We start from the raw sequence: 14,927 nt of genomic DNA on the forward strand, positions 1-14,927 counted from the left end.
TCTCATCAGTTAGTCCCGTCCTTAGATCAGTAGCAAAGTGTTCATTCTGGCCTCTCTGCTCGGTGCGTCAGTTGACAGCAACTCCTTCCCTTAACCTGTGGTCTTACTAAGGTCATCTCCAAGGCAACAACTGGAGGTGTCCTCCAGTCCAACTGTGACCTCTCCTCGCAGTTGTGTAGTACTGTTACACCAGAGGTGTCAAACTCTTTCCACGGAGGGCCGAGTGTCTGCAGGTTTTTCCATTCAATTAAGACCTAGACAACCAGGTGAGGGGAGTTCCTTACTAACTAGTTACCTTAATTCATCCCTCAAATAGAAAAGGTGGAGTGAAAACCCGCAGACGTTCGGCCCTCCGTGGAATGAGTTTGACACATGCGTTTACACCATCCTTCCTTTACGCAGCCAAGATCCTCACTCCCAGTCCCCTCGCTCTCCCATGCCTTTCTGTGAAGCTCATCAGCACAGCACTTATGACTGTTTAGATGATATAGGACATGCCATGTATGAATAGACCAGTGGCCAGTAATGAGTGAGTCACATTTGATGGATGTACAATCTGTTCAGTAAAGTGTCCGACTATGTTCAGTTTCATGTTGAGCGCTTACTTGTGAGAGCATAGATTTGTATAGTATTCTATTGCAGATGCTGTGCTATACACACAGTAGATGAATAATAAACTAAACCTGTAGATTAACAAGTTGATACTGGATCAAAAGCAAAAGTAGTTAGAAAGACTAACTTCAATAGAATCCATTTAATCATTTTCAGTAGCATGCACTGTTGTCTTTGGAATTAAGTCAGTGATTTAAGCTAACTTTAAGATTTGGCCTTTAGCAGATCTAACACAACTAGTATTATTCCAGTTTACCGCTCATGGCATTCAGTTGGTTATTTACACCAAGTACTAAAACAACATGGTTGCCCATTTCATGTCAGCTACTGAAATTGTGCTGTGTGTGTTAATTTGGTATGACAATTCTGAGTTGAAAAAGTTATATTCAAGCTTTGTATTGTATTGTTAATTTTACCTCCCGTCATGTAACAGTTAAATAAAAGTTAATCGCTCAAGATCAACATTGTCCACTAGGTGGCATCTGAAATTCAAGTTTCACAATTGCATCCACTTTCCTACTTCAAGGAAGTGGTGTTTTAATTTGTTACATTATTTCATTTAAAAGATCACTGAAATATACAATATCTGTTTATTATTCAGAGAAACCATACAACATTTTTCCTATTTACATTTTCACATACATTATTGTGCAAGAACACAGGCCCAGTAGCGTGGCGCAAATGCAACTGAATTGGTTCATTTAGAGTAGTCATGGCGCTATGGCACACTGTCAAATACATAAGGAATACTCTATATCAGAGGGCTCCAAATTACAATCTCAGTATCCTTCAACATCACAGAACATACACATACAGTACAGTACGTATCTAAAGATACCTCTAGTCTCTCATACGGATCTATCGGTATCTGAGGTACTTTACAGGTACAGTGATGGCATACATTGCAATGTGTTAGATTTAAAATGGAACATTTGTTCAAGGATACTTGGCACAATATACATTCTTATGGAATTATTAGGAGAACTGTTTTAGTGCGCCCACAAACAAATACTTCTAAGAGAAGGCAAATCTCTTGGCAAAATTAAGCAAACAACTACAGTACAACAGAACTCATTCATAGAAATAACACTGTGCCAATTACATAAAAAAGCTAAATAGTGGTGACGGTTTATATGCAAACGCTTTGAGGTATAGTATGTCAGAGCTTTACTACCTTCCACTGTCAATGCAAAGTGTAAAACAAACATTTGTGTAAAAGGAGAAGCTGCCAATTAGACTTTCTAGACACGTACAGATGTAGGATCTTCACTTGATCACTGCTGTTGCTGAGAATTTCTGTGCCCCAGAATTGACATAGATTCACTAAAAACTCACATTATATTAACAGTATTGCACTTTTCATGTAGCCTAATCATGTAGCCTAATCTAGCAACATTACGTCGGCAGAAAAGTTAATGGACTAAACGTTCAAATGCTGCGACAATACTGGTCGAATTAGGATCCCACATCTGTAGTTGACTTCTGGTAAATCGTCCCGACATTACATATACAACACAGTAAACCTTATTACATTTGAGGGATAAGCTAATCTATTCATCAAATTGATCTGAGATGATGTCCAAATCTGACAAATGTTATAACCCTTCCTTACTATTGGAAAATGTTAAATTGGTCCTGAACGAAATTCAGATTTCACGAAACCTAACCCAACTATTAACAAGGTTTACTTTTATTTTTTCAGTACATTTGTCAGTGTAAACTGTACTGAATTAAATATAAAAGTAGTATAGTTACTGGTTTTGACTTAGCTAGTTGAAAATACATTTTCATTAAAAATAAGTTGTCATTAAGGAAAATCTATATTTTATTATTGTAGTGCAAGACTGTCGTTTTAAAAATGTCATTATCCATGTATGGCTGTGTCAGCACCTACCCTGGCCCTTTCATCGTGTGAAATGCTAAGACATGTTTATTTTTTTACCCCCTCAAAGACGTGTTTTTGTTTTTAAAAAACCACAGATTCAAGAAACAGGTGTTCACACCGTAGGTGGACTGGGTGACAGTGAGAGGTATAGTGCTGTAAATCTTTGAGTTCTGAAGGAACTCTAGTCAGAATATACTGTATACATAATTAGGTGAGTTCACCATCACCTTGTGTGTTGAGTAGCTAGTAGACTTCTTGTTGCTAGCAGCAGGACCTCTTCTTATGTGAAGAGCCGTTTACCAGTTGGACTGTCTTCTCCTTCTCTCTGTCCTCCTGCTCTTTCAGAATTCTAGGGGACACAGAAGAGATTTTACTCAGAAATGAGCCAAAGTCACATACTGTAGGTTAATTGTTTATTACAGAGTGTGAGAACCCAACATAAATTACAGTGCAATAGACTTGACTAAAGAAATGTCACAACATTAGATTCCGATACTATTATTGAAGTTGGGAGCATTAACTGCTAGGATAAAGTTGTTTATTATGTGTGTTAAGTGTGTATTTAGGAATGATATGATTGGTCATTGTTTTCCTTTCTTTCCCTGTACTTGTTAATATCAACACAGAGTTTTTTGTACCTCCAGACACATTTGGCCTAAAGTGAGCGTCAGATTTCACTGCAAACCACATAAAGCCTAGCTTGGATGAAGCCCAAGCAGACAGTTATTACATTTTTGGCCTGACAGTATTAAGCTTGCTTTTCCCTTCGTATAGCCTTGCTAATGTCCCACATTGAAATGACAAACAGTCATGTTAAGACAATAGTAAGAGGTGGAAGTAGTAAGACTTATGTCCTGTTAAAACGCTGGGCAGAATCCCACACAGCGCTCAACTTAACTCACCTTGCCAAATGTACCAGAGAGTGTACAACATTTTGTCCAGAGCAAGCACTGCACTCATAGAAAATCAACTGGCAGTCCTGCAAAGGAGATTTCATAACTGTCATTAGCAAATGAAAGACCGGGAAGTCAATGGGATGTACAGTAGAGTGCTCTGATTGGAACTGGCTGTAGTAGGTCGATCATGCTCTCCTCTTTCACACAGCCTCCTACTCAGGCCTGTTTAGTAACATTAAAGGTAATCATTGTCTGGACTAACGGCCATTGGAGCAAAATGAAAAATAAGAGCAGCTCGACTGATCTAAGGCACTTAGCAATTATCTATCACCATAGAAACTACAGACCCAAAAGGGGGAAAAAAATGGAATATACAAATATACAAAATTATAGAGGGATGATAGAAGTTTTTTTTAAACTCCTAGACCTTTAAGGCCAACACACACATCTTGTTAAAAAAAATAATTAAAAAAAACAATTTTCTGTTGCTTTTTCTTATTCAGTGAGAAGATGGCCTACTACTTTGTGGCTGTGGGTACTGAGAAGCCTGTGGGTTGAAGACAACGCCCAGGGAATTGCCGATAGACAGACCTTGGCCAATTTTTCTCCTACTCTCGTCTGAACCTCCCGCTCGCTCTCCTTGTCAGTTTTGTTTCCCAGCAGCATGATGGGAATATCCTCGCCGGCCCCCTCCTGTGAAGAGAGATGGAGATGTTGGGCACTGATGCACTCCATTAGGGCTAGAACCTCAGCGGTCTCTTTCAGATACCCTGTGGGTGAGTAGCATTCAGCGTTGCAGGTTTTTAACATCAGTGTTACACTGAGCAAGGTCACGGACAAATAACGGTACAACTTCCAGGTTGGAGCGAGCGGTCGCATCCGAGCGCGTCGGTCTGCAGGTAATATAACTTTTCATTACATTTCATTATAGTACAACGGTTTGATTTGTCTAATCTTAGCTAGCTACATAGCCGTCTTTGTATCAAAGATAATTGCGTAATTATCGTATTTCGTCGTCCTAACATAGTCTACACTGCTATCTGCCCAGCAGCTAGCCAGCTAGCAAACGTCCACCGTCTTCCGAATAGCAGCACTGTAAAAACTATTACACTCAACTGAACGACTTGATTAGTGTAGTGTAGTGTTAGCTAGCTACATAGTTGTCTTTGCTGTCTTCGTATCCAAGATAATTGTGTAGTTTAGAGTGTGTAGTCTTAGAGTGATTATCTTAATTTACAGAGGTTAGCTAGCCAGCTATTTGTCGTCCTTAACGTAGGAGACACTGCTAGCTAGCCAACAGCTAGCCAACGTCTACCGAATAGAACTTCCTCACTCAACAACCCGGTCGCATTCGCTCCACAGGTAGTATCACATTTTCATTTCATTTCATTACAGTACAACGGTTTGATTTGTTTGATCGTAGCTAGCTACATAGCTAGCTACATAGCCGTCTTTGTATCAAAGATAATTGTGTAGTCTAGAGCGATTTTCTAGGTTAGCTAGCCAGCTATTGTCGTTCTTTTAACGCATAGCGTAACGTAATCAACGCTGCTAGCTAGCCAGCTAGCCCCGAATAGCACCACTGTAGAAACTATCACACTCAACGGAACGACTTGATTAGTGTAGTGCCAACAACGCGCAGCCACTGCCAGCTAGCCTACAAAGTCAACAACGCAGCCACTGCCAGCTAGCCTACTTCAGCAGTACTGTATCATTTTAATCATTTTAGTCAATAAGATTCTTGCTACGTAAGCTTAACTTTCTGAACATTCGAGACGTGTAGTCCACTTGTCATTCCAATCTCCTTTGCATTAGCGTAGCCTCTTCTGTAGCCTGTCAACTATGTGTCTGTCTATCCCTGTTCTCTCCTCTCTGCACAGACCATACAAACGCTCCACACCGCGTGGCTGCAGCCACCCTAATCTGGTGGTCCCAGCGCGCACGACCCACGTGGAGTTCCAGGTCTCCGGTAGCCTCTGGAACTGCCGATCAGCGGCCAACAAGGCAGAGTTCATCTCAGCCTATGCCTCCCTCCAGTCCCTCGACTTCTTGGCACTGACGGAAACATGGATCACCACAGATAACACTGCTACTCCTACTGCTCTCTCTTCGTCCGCCCACGTGTTCTCGCACACCCCGAGAGCTTCTGGTCAGCGGGGTGGTGGCACCGGGATCCTCATCTCTCCCAAGTGGTCATTCTCTCTTTCTCCCCTTACCCATTCCATGCTGTCACAGTTACCAGCCCTTTCAAGCTTAACATCCTTATCATTTATCGCCCTCCAGGTTCCCTCGGAGAGTTCATCAATGAGCTTGATGCCTTGATAAGCTCCTTTCCTGAGGACGGCTCACCTCTCACAGTTCTGGGCGACTTTAACCTCCCCACGTCTACCTTTGACTCATTCCTCTCTGCCTCCTTCTTTCCACTCCTCTCCTCTTTTGACCTCACCCTCTCACCTTCCCCCCCTACTCACAAGGCAGGCAATACGCTCGACCTCATCTTTACTAGATTCTGTTCTTCCACTAACCTCACTGCAACTCCCCTCCAAGTCTCCGACCACTACCTTGTATCCTTTTCCCTCTCATCCAACACTTCCCACACTGCCCCTACTCGGATGGTATCGCGCCGTCCCAACTTTCGCTCTCTCTCCCCCGCTACTCTCTCCTCTTTCTTCCTATCATCTCTTCCCTCTGCTCAAACCTATCTCCTGATTCTGCCTCCTCAACCCTCCTCTCCTCCCTTTCTGCATCCTTTGACTCTCTATGTCCCCTATCCTCCAGGCCGGCTCGGTCCTCCCCTCCCGCTCCGTGGCTCGACGACTCATTGCGAGCTCACAGAACAGGGCTCCGGGCAGCCGAGCGGAAATGGAGGAAAACTCGCCTCCCTGCGGACCTGACATCCTTTCACTCCCTCCTCTCTACATTTTCCTCTTCTCTCTCTGCTGCTAAAGCCACTTTCTACCACTCTAAATTCCAAGCATCTGCCTCTAACCCTAGGAAGCTCTTTGCCACCTTCTCCTCCCTCCTGAATCCTCCTCCCCCTCCCCCCCTCTCTGCAGATGACTTCGTCAACCATTTTGAAAAAGAAGGTCGACGACATCCGATCCTCGTTTGCTAAGTCAAACGACACCGCTGGTTCTGCTCACACTGCCCTACCCTGTGTTCTGACCTCTTTCTCCCCTCTCTCTCCAGATGAAATCTCGCGTCTTGTGACGGCCGGCCGCCCAACAACCTGCCCGCTTGACTCTATCCCCCCTCCTCTCTTCTCCAGACCATTTCCGGAGACCTTCTCCCTTACCTCACCTCGCTCATCAACTCATCCCTGACCGCTGGCTACGTCCCTTCCGTCTTCAAGAGAGCGAGAGTTGCACCCCTTCTGAAAAAACCTACACTCGATCCCTCCGATGTCAACAACTACAGACCAGTATCCCTTCTTTCTTTTCTCTCCAAAACTCTTGAACGTGCCGTCCTTGGCCAGCTCTCCCGCTATCTCTCTCAGAATGACCTTCTTGATCCAAATCAGTCAGGTTTCAAGACTAGTCATTCAACTGAGACTGCTCTTCTCTGTATCACGGAGGCGCTCCGCACTGCTAAAGCTAACTCTCTCTCCTCTGCTCTCATCCTTCTAGACCTATCGGCTGCCTTCGATACTGTAAACCATCAGATCCTCCTCTCCACCCTCTCCGAGTTGGGCATCTCCGGCGCGGCCCACGCTAGATTGCGTCCTACCTGACAGGTCGCTCCTACCAGGTGGCGTGGCGAGAATCTGTCTCCTCACCACGCGCTCTCACCACTGGCGTCCCCCAGGGCTCTGTTCTAGGCCCTCTCCTATTCTCGCTATACACCAAGTCATTTGGCTCTGTCATAACCTCACATGGTCTCTCCTATCATTGCTATGCAGACGACACACAATTAATCTTCTCCTTTCCCCCTTCTGATGACCAGGTGGCGAATCGCATCTCTGCATGTCTGGCAGACATATCAGTGTGGATGACGGATCACCACCTCAAGCTGAACCTCGGCAAGACGGAGCTGCTCTTCCTCCCGGGAAGGACTGCCCGTTCCATGATCTCGCCATCACGGTTGACAACTCCATTGTGTCCTCCTCCCAGAGCGCTAAGAACCTTGGCGTGATCCTGGACAACACCCTGTCGTTCTCAACTAACATCAAGGCGGTGGCCCGTTCCTGTAGGTTCATGCTCTACAACATCCGCAGAGTACGACCCTGCCTCACACAGGAAGCGGCGCAGGTCCTAATCCAGGCACTTGTCATCTCCCGTCTGGATTACTGCAACTCGCTGTTGGCTGGGCTCCCTGCCTGTGCCATTAAACCCCTACAACTCATCCAGAACGCCGCAGCCCGTCTGGTGTTCAACCTTCCCAAGTTCTCTCACGTCACCCCGCTCCTCCGCTCTCTCCACTGGCTTCCAGTTGAAGCTCGCATCCGCTACAAGACCATGGTGCTTGCCTACGGAGCTGTGAGGGGAACGGCACCTCAGTACCTCCAGGCTCTGATCAGGCCCTACACCCAAACAAGGGCACTGCGTTCATCCACCTCTGGCCTGCTCGCCTCCCTACCACTGAGGAAGTACAGTTCCCGCGCAGCCCAGTCAAAACTGTTCGCTGCTCTGGCCCCCAATGGTGGAACAAACTCCCTCACGACGCCAGGACAGCGGAGTCAATCACCACCTTCCGGAGACACCTGAAACCCCACCTCTTTCAGGAATACCTAGGATAGGATAAAGTAATCCTTCTCACCCCCCTTACTAGATTTAGATGCACTATTGTAAAGTGGCTGTTCCACTGGATGTCTTAAGGTGAACGCACCAATTTGTAAGTCGCTCTGGATAAGAGCGTCTGCTAAATGACTTAAATGTAATGTAAATGTACATGACACACAATCCGTAACGATAATGAATGGTAACTTGTATCGTGCCTCTTTACAAATATCTAGTAAGAATTACAATAATTAGCGCATTTGAGCTGATATTGTATATAAAATATTCTGTAAGCCTACATTGAATGTGCTATTGAGCAGGAGGAGGCTCTCCGTATGATCTACGTTTCTCTGAGCTTGTATGTGTAGGCCTGCTATTTCAGAGGTGAGCAGTGAAGTGCTTGGGCTCATCTTACCTGTACACTGGTCAGCCACTGTCTCACAGCAGTGAAGCTCTGCTCATCAGTGATGTCATACATGACTACCACACCGTCAGCCTTGCGGAAGAACTGCTTGGTGATGCTGCGATACCTGAAGGGGTGGAGAAGGAAAACTGAGAACTCCCATTTGTACCTTATCCTCAAGCATAACAAAATAATTATGGAATTTGATCTTATACTAAAAATGTTGTCTCATTAGATACTATTTTCAAGTGTCATGTGCAACATGGTCTCATTAGAAAATACTGTAAAAAAGAAAAAAAGGAAAAGCACTGCAGTAATATTTCCCTTCACTGACATTAGCAATGTGCCATACAGCATAACTGCATGTAGCAAAACAAAAGCTGCTCAGGTAAAAAGTTGAATGCGTGTAAATTCACTTAATATGGTCAAGCTCCCACCTCTCCTGTCCTGCTGTATCCCACATCTGCAGCGCCACCTGGCTGTTGTCCACCGTTATCGTTTTCACACTGTAGTCTATGCCTGTTGATGCAGGATGGACAAGATAATATTCCTCTGATTTAAGTCACCCAAGTCATTTACTAGATTTTTCCTTCCAATTATATATTTTCTTGTAATTTTCTGTCAGTATTATTTGTAGAAGTGCTGGGTTTGTAGCAAAATAGAAAAGGTTGAACAATGTTGAAAGCAACCAACAATTGATTTCCGGGCAAACTCTGGTAGAACAAGGAACTTCAAAAGGATATGTCCTTCTCTGAGTTTTTGAAATGTTACTCCCATCGATGGTTGCAATCAACAATATTTGTCCCCTGTGCTCAAATAGAAAAGGAGAAACATGTTTTTTTGTCAATGATTGCATCACAATTGCGTCAATGAGAGTTGAGAGTATATTGCCCATTGTTCTAGAGGGACCATACAATTCAAAATCCATCTGACTCTCTCCTAAAAATGACTATTTTCAGAATCAAATAATTTTTGTGTGCTTCCAAACAGGGTCTAAATAGAGAGGAGATTAGAGTTCTGGAGCTGTTCATACTAGGATTCTGAATAATTCAGTATGCTCGCAGTCAGTCAAAGAACAAACTAGGTTAGGGTGTGTAAAAATCTACTGTACAACAGAAAGGCCAATTGGAAGTATCCAGTTATGGTCTGTGTGACTGCAAGTCAGTCAATACAACAGTACCACAATATGGTTTATCCGCTTAGGCTGTTGCCTATGTAGTGCAAAATCAACAACAGTTGGCCTTCCACAGTGTAAGCAATCAGCATTTAAAAGAGCTTAATGAGTAAAGCCAGTATGAGGTGTGAGAGGGAGGGTGAGGTCAGCCAGCCACATGTCTGTGGGCTCAGCTCTGCCCTGCCCTGGGTCATGTTGATTAGAACCACACCGTATCAAAACAGTTTGCAACATAAAACTAGAGATTCTTATTCTTAAGTCCAGGTAGTTCCTCCCGGGTTTCCGTCCACTTTGTTCCGTTGGTGCCTAATGAAAATCCTGCTCTGCAGTAGAAAAGGAACCCTGGAGGCGCCAGCCACTACTCACCCACGGTGGCAGAGGTGCCTGGGTAGAAGCAGTCGTCACAGAACCTCATGAGGAGGGAGGTCTTCCCCACGCTAGAGTTCCCTATCAGAACGATCTTAAACAGGCGGTCCGGGGGTGGTGCTGCAACCTCCTGGAAACAACACAGAGAGATAAAGCAGAGGGAAGAGGTCATTCTATAAGTTTCATTGCATTTTGCCATACTCCCTTTTGTGCTTAAGTTAACTTTTCCTCAAGTAATAAGCAAGATATTTCAGATTGCGGCTATCCAAGTCGACATATGCTGGGAGAGGGTATACTAAAACGATGACATGGCCCTAGCAGATGCACCAAATATTTGAGCAACATATTTTAGCATATTTTGAATACATCATATACACCCTAATTCTAAGTCCACAACACAACTACTATCCTAGAAAACCATCAAGTTGTACATTTCTTGAAATACAGTGCATTCGTAAAGTATTCAGACATACAGTGGGGCAAAAAAGTATTTAGTCAGCCACCAATTGTGCAAGTTCTCCCACTTAAAAATATTAGGCCTGTAATTTTCATCATAGGTACACTTCAACAGACAAAATGAAAAAAATAAAAATAATCCAGAAAATCACAATGTAGGATTTTTAAATGAATTTATTTGCAAATTATGGTGGAAAATAAGTATTTGGTCACTTAAAAACAAGCAAGACTTCTGGCTCTCACAGACCTGTAACAACTTCTTTAAGAGGCTCCTCTGTCCTCCACTCGTTACCTGTATTAATGGCACCTGTTTGAACTTGTTATCAGTATAAAAGACACCTGTCCACAACCTCTAACAGTCACACTCCAAACTCCACTATGGCCAAGACCAAAGAGCTTTCAAAGGACACCAGAAACAAAATTGTAGACCTGCACCAGGCTGGGAAGACTGAATCTTCAATAGGTAAGCAGCTTGGTTTGAAGAAATCAACTGTGGGAGCAATTATTAGGAAATGGAAGACATACAAGACTGATAATCTCCCTCTATCTGGGGCTCCACGTAAGATCTCAGCAAAAATCCCAGAACCACACAGGGGGGGGGGGGGACCTAGTGAATGACCTGCAGAGAGCTGGGACCAAAGTAACAAAGCCTACCATCAGCAAGGGCATTGAAGATTAAACGTGGCTGGGTCTTTCAGCATGACAATGATCCCAAACACACCGCCCGGGCAACGAAGGAGTGGCTTCGTAAGAAGCATTTCAAGGTCCTGGAGTGGCCTAGCCAGTCATCAGATCTCAACCCCATAGAAAATCTTTGGAGGGAGTTGGAAGTCCGTGTTGCCCAGCAACAGCCCCAAAACATCACTGCTCTAGAGGAGATCTGCATGGAGGAATGGTCCAAAATACCAGCAACAGTGTGTGAAAACCTTGTAAAGACTTACAGAAAACATTTGAACTCTGTCATTGCCAACAAAGGGTATATAACAAAGTATTGAGATAAACTTTTGTTATTGACCAAATACTTATTTCCACCATAATTTGCAAATAAACTCATAAAAAAATCCTACAATCTGATTTTCTGTTTTTTTCTCTCTCATTTTGTCTGTCATAGTTGAAGTGTACCTATGATTAACATTACAGGCATCATCTTTTTAAGTGGGAGAACTTGCACAATTGGTGGCTGACTAAATACTTTTTTGCCCCACTGTATACATGTTAGCCTTATTCTAAAATGTATTCAATTAATGGTTTTCCTCAATCTACACATAATACCCTATAACGACAAAGCAAAAACGGGTTATTCAAAATTTTAGCAAATTTATTTAAACAATGGGTTAGGGTTACAGAAATAACAGAAATATCTTGTTTACATAAGTATTCAGATCCTTTGCTATGAGACTCAAAATTGAGCTCTGGTGCATCCTGTTTCCATTGATCATCCTTGATGTTTCTACAACTTGATTGGAATCCACCTATAACGTCCCACAGTTGACAGTGCATATCAGAGCAAAAACAAAGCCATGAGGTCGAAAGAATTGTCCGTAGAACTCAGAGACAGGAATGTGTCGAGGCACAGATCTGGGGAAGGGTCTAAAAAAAAACATCTGCAGCATTGAACACATTCTTAAATGGAAGTTTGGAACCACCAAGACTCTTCCTAGAGCTGGCCACCCGGCCAAACTTTGCAATTAGGGGAGAAGGGCCTAGGTCAGTGAGGTGAACAAGAACCCGATGGTCACTGACAGAGCTCCAGAGGTCCTCTGTGGAGATGGGATAACCTTCTAGAAGGACAATCATCTCTGCAGCACTCCACCAATCAGGTCTTTATGGTAGAGTTTCCAGACGGAAGCCATTCCTCAGTAAAAGGCACATGACAGCCCGCTTGGAGTTTGCCAAAAGGCACCTAAAGGACTCTATTTATTAACTAAATTCTCTGGTCTGATGAAACCACGATTGAACTCTTTGGTCGGAATGCCAAGCGTCACATCTGGAAGAAGCCTGGCACCATCCCTAGTGAAGTGAAGCATGGTGGCAGCGTCATGCTGTGGTAAGGTTTTTCAGCGGAAGGGACTGGGAGACAGTCAGGATCGAGGGGAAGATGAACGGAGCAAATTACAGAGAACCTTGATGAAAACCTACTCCAGAGCGATCAGGACCTCAGACTGGGGTGAAGGTTTACCTTCCAACAGGAGAACGACTCTAAGCACACAGCCAAGACAACGCAGGAGTGGCTTCGGGAGCTTGAGAGGATCTGCGGAGAACGGGAGAAACGCCCCAAATACAGTTGCGCCAAGTTTGTAGCATCAAGAAGACTCTAGGCTGTAATCGCTGCCAATTGTGCTTCAACAAAGTACTGAGTAAAGGGTCTGAATATTTATGTAAATGTGATTTAAGTTTAGCAGAAATTTCTGAAAACCTGTTTTTGCTTTGTCATTATGGGGTACTGTGTGTAGATTGAGGGAGGGGAAACAATTTAATCAATTTTAGAATAAGGCTAACTTAACAAAATGTGGAAAAAGTCAAGGGGTCTGAATACTTTCCAAATGCACTGTATATAGAGTAAGTTCCTAGATGACATTAAATCATGAAAACCTCCTGAAACATTCATTCAACACAAGTAGCTAAACCTGTTGCCAGGGTAACTGTGGGGTCAAGTCACTCAAAGTGAAAAACCCAACCCTGTGACCGCTGTTCTATCTCAGGTCTGCTCAGACAGAAAAACAGGACTTTGAAAACACATTGTGCTGTACATCCACCTTCACCCCTCTCTATACGGGGTCAGGAGAACCAACAAAAACACACTGACCTATAAACAACCCTGAAGGACTGAAGAGGAAGGTAAGGTTCTTTTAAAGGGAAGGTTACTAGGCCAACTGACACCTTCTCATTGTCTATTGATCAGAGACAAAACAAAGCCTGTCCACATTATGACCAATCAACCTCGTCTCTGAGCATAAAAGTCTTACGTTCACCACGGTCTCCTTGCCGACAGGCTGGCCCCTGGGGGATGTAGGCGTCTCTGACTCTCTGGTGTCAGCTGGCTGCTGCTCCCTAGTCGGAAGAGAACTTGGAGGATATATTGAGTTCATCTGCAGCTCTATGTGTTCTTCCTCCGCCTCCTCGCTCCACTCACAGAGCTGGGCATGGTAGTCATCCTGCAAGAGCTGGGGTAGGTGGTCCTCCTCTATGGAGATGATCCTCTGTAGGGGTATGTTGGGGGGTTTGGAGGCTACCACATCCTCCAGGCTGTAGCCATTCACTCCCCCTGGGCTCTTCTTAGAGTGGGGGAGCCCTACCTCTTCCTCACTGGAGAGACAGGGATGAGATGGTAATTGGAGGGACAAATGTGAATTGGCTGACAATTGCTTTTTTTTTTTGGAACATAACGGTATGACTGTAGAATGTGAAGCGACTTGCATATTTATATAAGCATTTGCATATTCAGAACAATGTAAATACAGTACGGACATGTTCTGCACAGAGTTACAACTGCAGCCCTATTGAACAGCTTTCTGTCCTACATTTGCATTCTGTGTCACGTGCTTTGTTCTACTTTGTGTAATACCATCTACTTAGAAAATATGAATCATTCACCATTAATAACTACTCAAACTACAGTCAGTCATACTGAAGTGTGTATTGTAGGTGAATTGAACATTTGTATAAATGAAGGCCTCCACGACTGAATCAGACAGTATTCACTCAATTTGTATTAAAAGCATTTCAGAGCAAACGGTTTACCATTTAAAGGCCTTTTTGTCAAAGGGATTCAGAGTATTTGATCCAGGCCTCGGGTTCCAAGCAGGATTTTCAACAGTATTCCTCAGTTTCTGCAAAACAAATTTAAATCTACAGTTGGATTGCAATTGGATTAAAAAAAATGTTTTCTAGGTTCCATGCTTTTTCACATTTTTAGGATTGATCTATCAAACAGAGCAGACAGACATGGGATTTCACAAATGGACAATGAAAAAATGCATGTGAATACTTACTTGATACGAGGACATATCTCGTTCATCTCGTAAGTGTTTGTTCATTTCCCTGGAGACAATATAACAAGGAATGGGTTCATTGCAAAAAATAAACGTTTTCTAAGAACAAGTGATAAAGCGCTTCGAGGAGTTTGCCTGAGGTCAATGCTATATGCTTTGCTATCTGCTCGATGGATGCGTGGCCTTGGTTTGTAGTGAAAATGACATTGTACACTATTGTACAGTATGCTATTTGCTCATTGATTTGGAGAACAGTGGCCCCTGGACTGATATAACCCATTGCCTCTCTCCTAGTGTGCGTCTGTCTGTCTCCACTCAGCCACTCTTACCTCAGCAGGTCAAGTTGTTTCAGCAGGCTTGCTCGCTCTCTCTGCAATCCCTCTGTGACCTGGTACATTTCCCTGTGTTGGAAAACAAAGGAGACCCAA

General features: G+C 43.8%; 1 protein-coding gene across 4 annotated transcripts in view; it reads right to left on the minus strand.

Moving 5' to 3' along the window:
* Positions 1-1,188: 1,188 nt before the first annotated feature.
* cracr2aa (calcium release activated channel regulator 2Aa) overlaps positions 1,189-14,927 on the minus strand; it is a 28,247-nt gene continuing 14,508 nt past the window's right edge. For all 4 annotated transcript variants that reach the window (XM_029634649.2, XM_029634650.2, XM_029634651.2 and 1 more), the window contains 10 exons: positions 14,829-14,900; positions 14,500-14,548; positions 14,249-14,337; positions 13,474-13,813; positions 10,052-10,181; positions 8,949-9,030; positions 8,524-8,638; positions 3,985-4,086; positions 3,400-3,476; positions 1,189-2,846 (listed from right to left, as the gene is read on the minus strand). In XM_029634649.2, coding sequence (XP_029490509.1) covers positions 2,759-2,846; positions 3,400-3,476; positions 3,985-4,086; positions 8,524-8,638; positions 8,949-9,030; positions 10,052-10,181; positions 13,474-13,813; positions 14,249-14,337; positions 14,500-14,548; positions 14,829-14,900 — 1,144 coding nt within the window. In that variant the 3' untranslated portion in view covers positions 1,189-2,758. The remainder of the gene's footprint in view (positions 2,847-3,399; positions 3,477-3,984; positions 4,087-8,523; positions 8,639-8,948; positions 9,031-10,051; positions 10,182-13,473; positions 13,814-14,248; positions 14,338-14,499; positions 14,549-14,828; positions 14,901-14,927) is intronic.

This window comes from Oncorhynchus nerka, linkage group LG25 (genome assembly GCF_034236695.1).
Source record: "Oncorhynchus nerka isolate Pitt River linkage group LG25, Oner_Uvic_2.0, whole genome shotgun sequence".
Classification (NCBI taxonomy): domain Eukaryota; kingdom Metazoa; phylum Chordata; class Actinopteri; order Salmoniformes; family Salmonidae; genus Oncorhynchus; species Oncorhynchus nerka.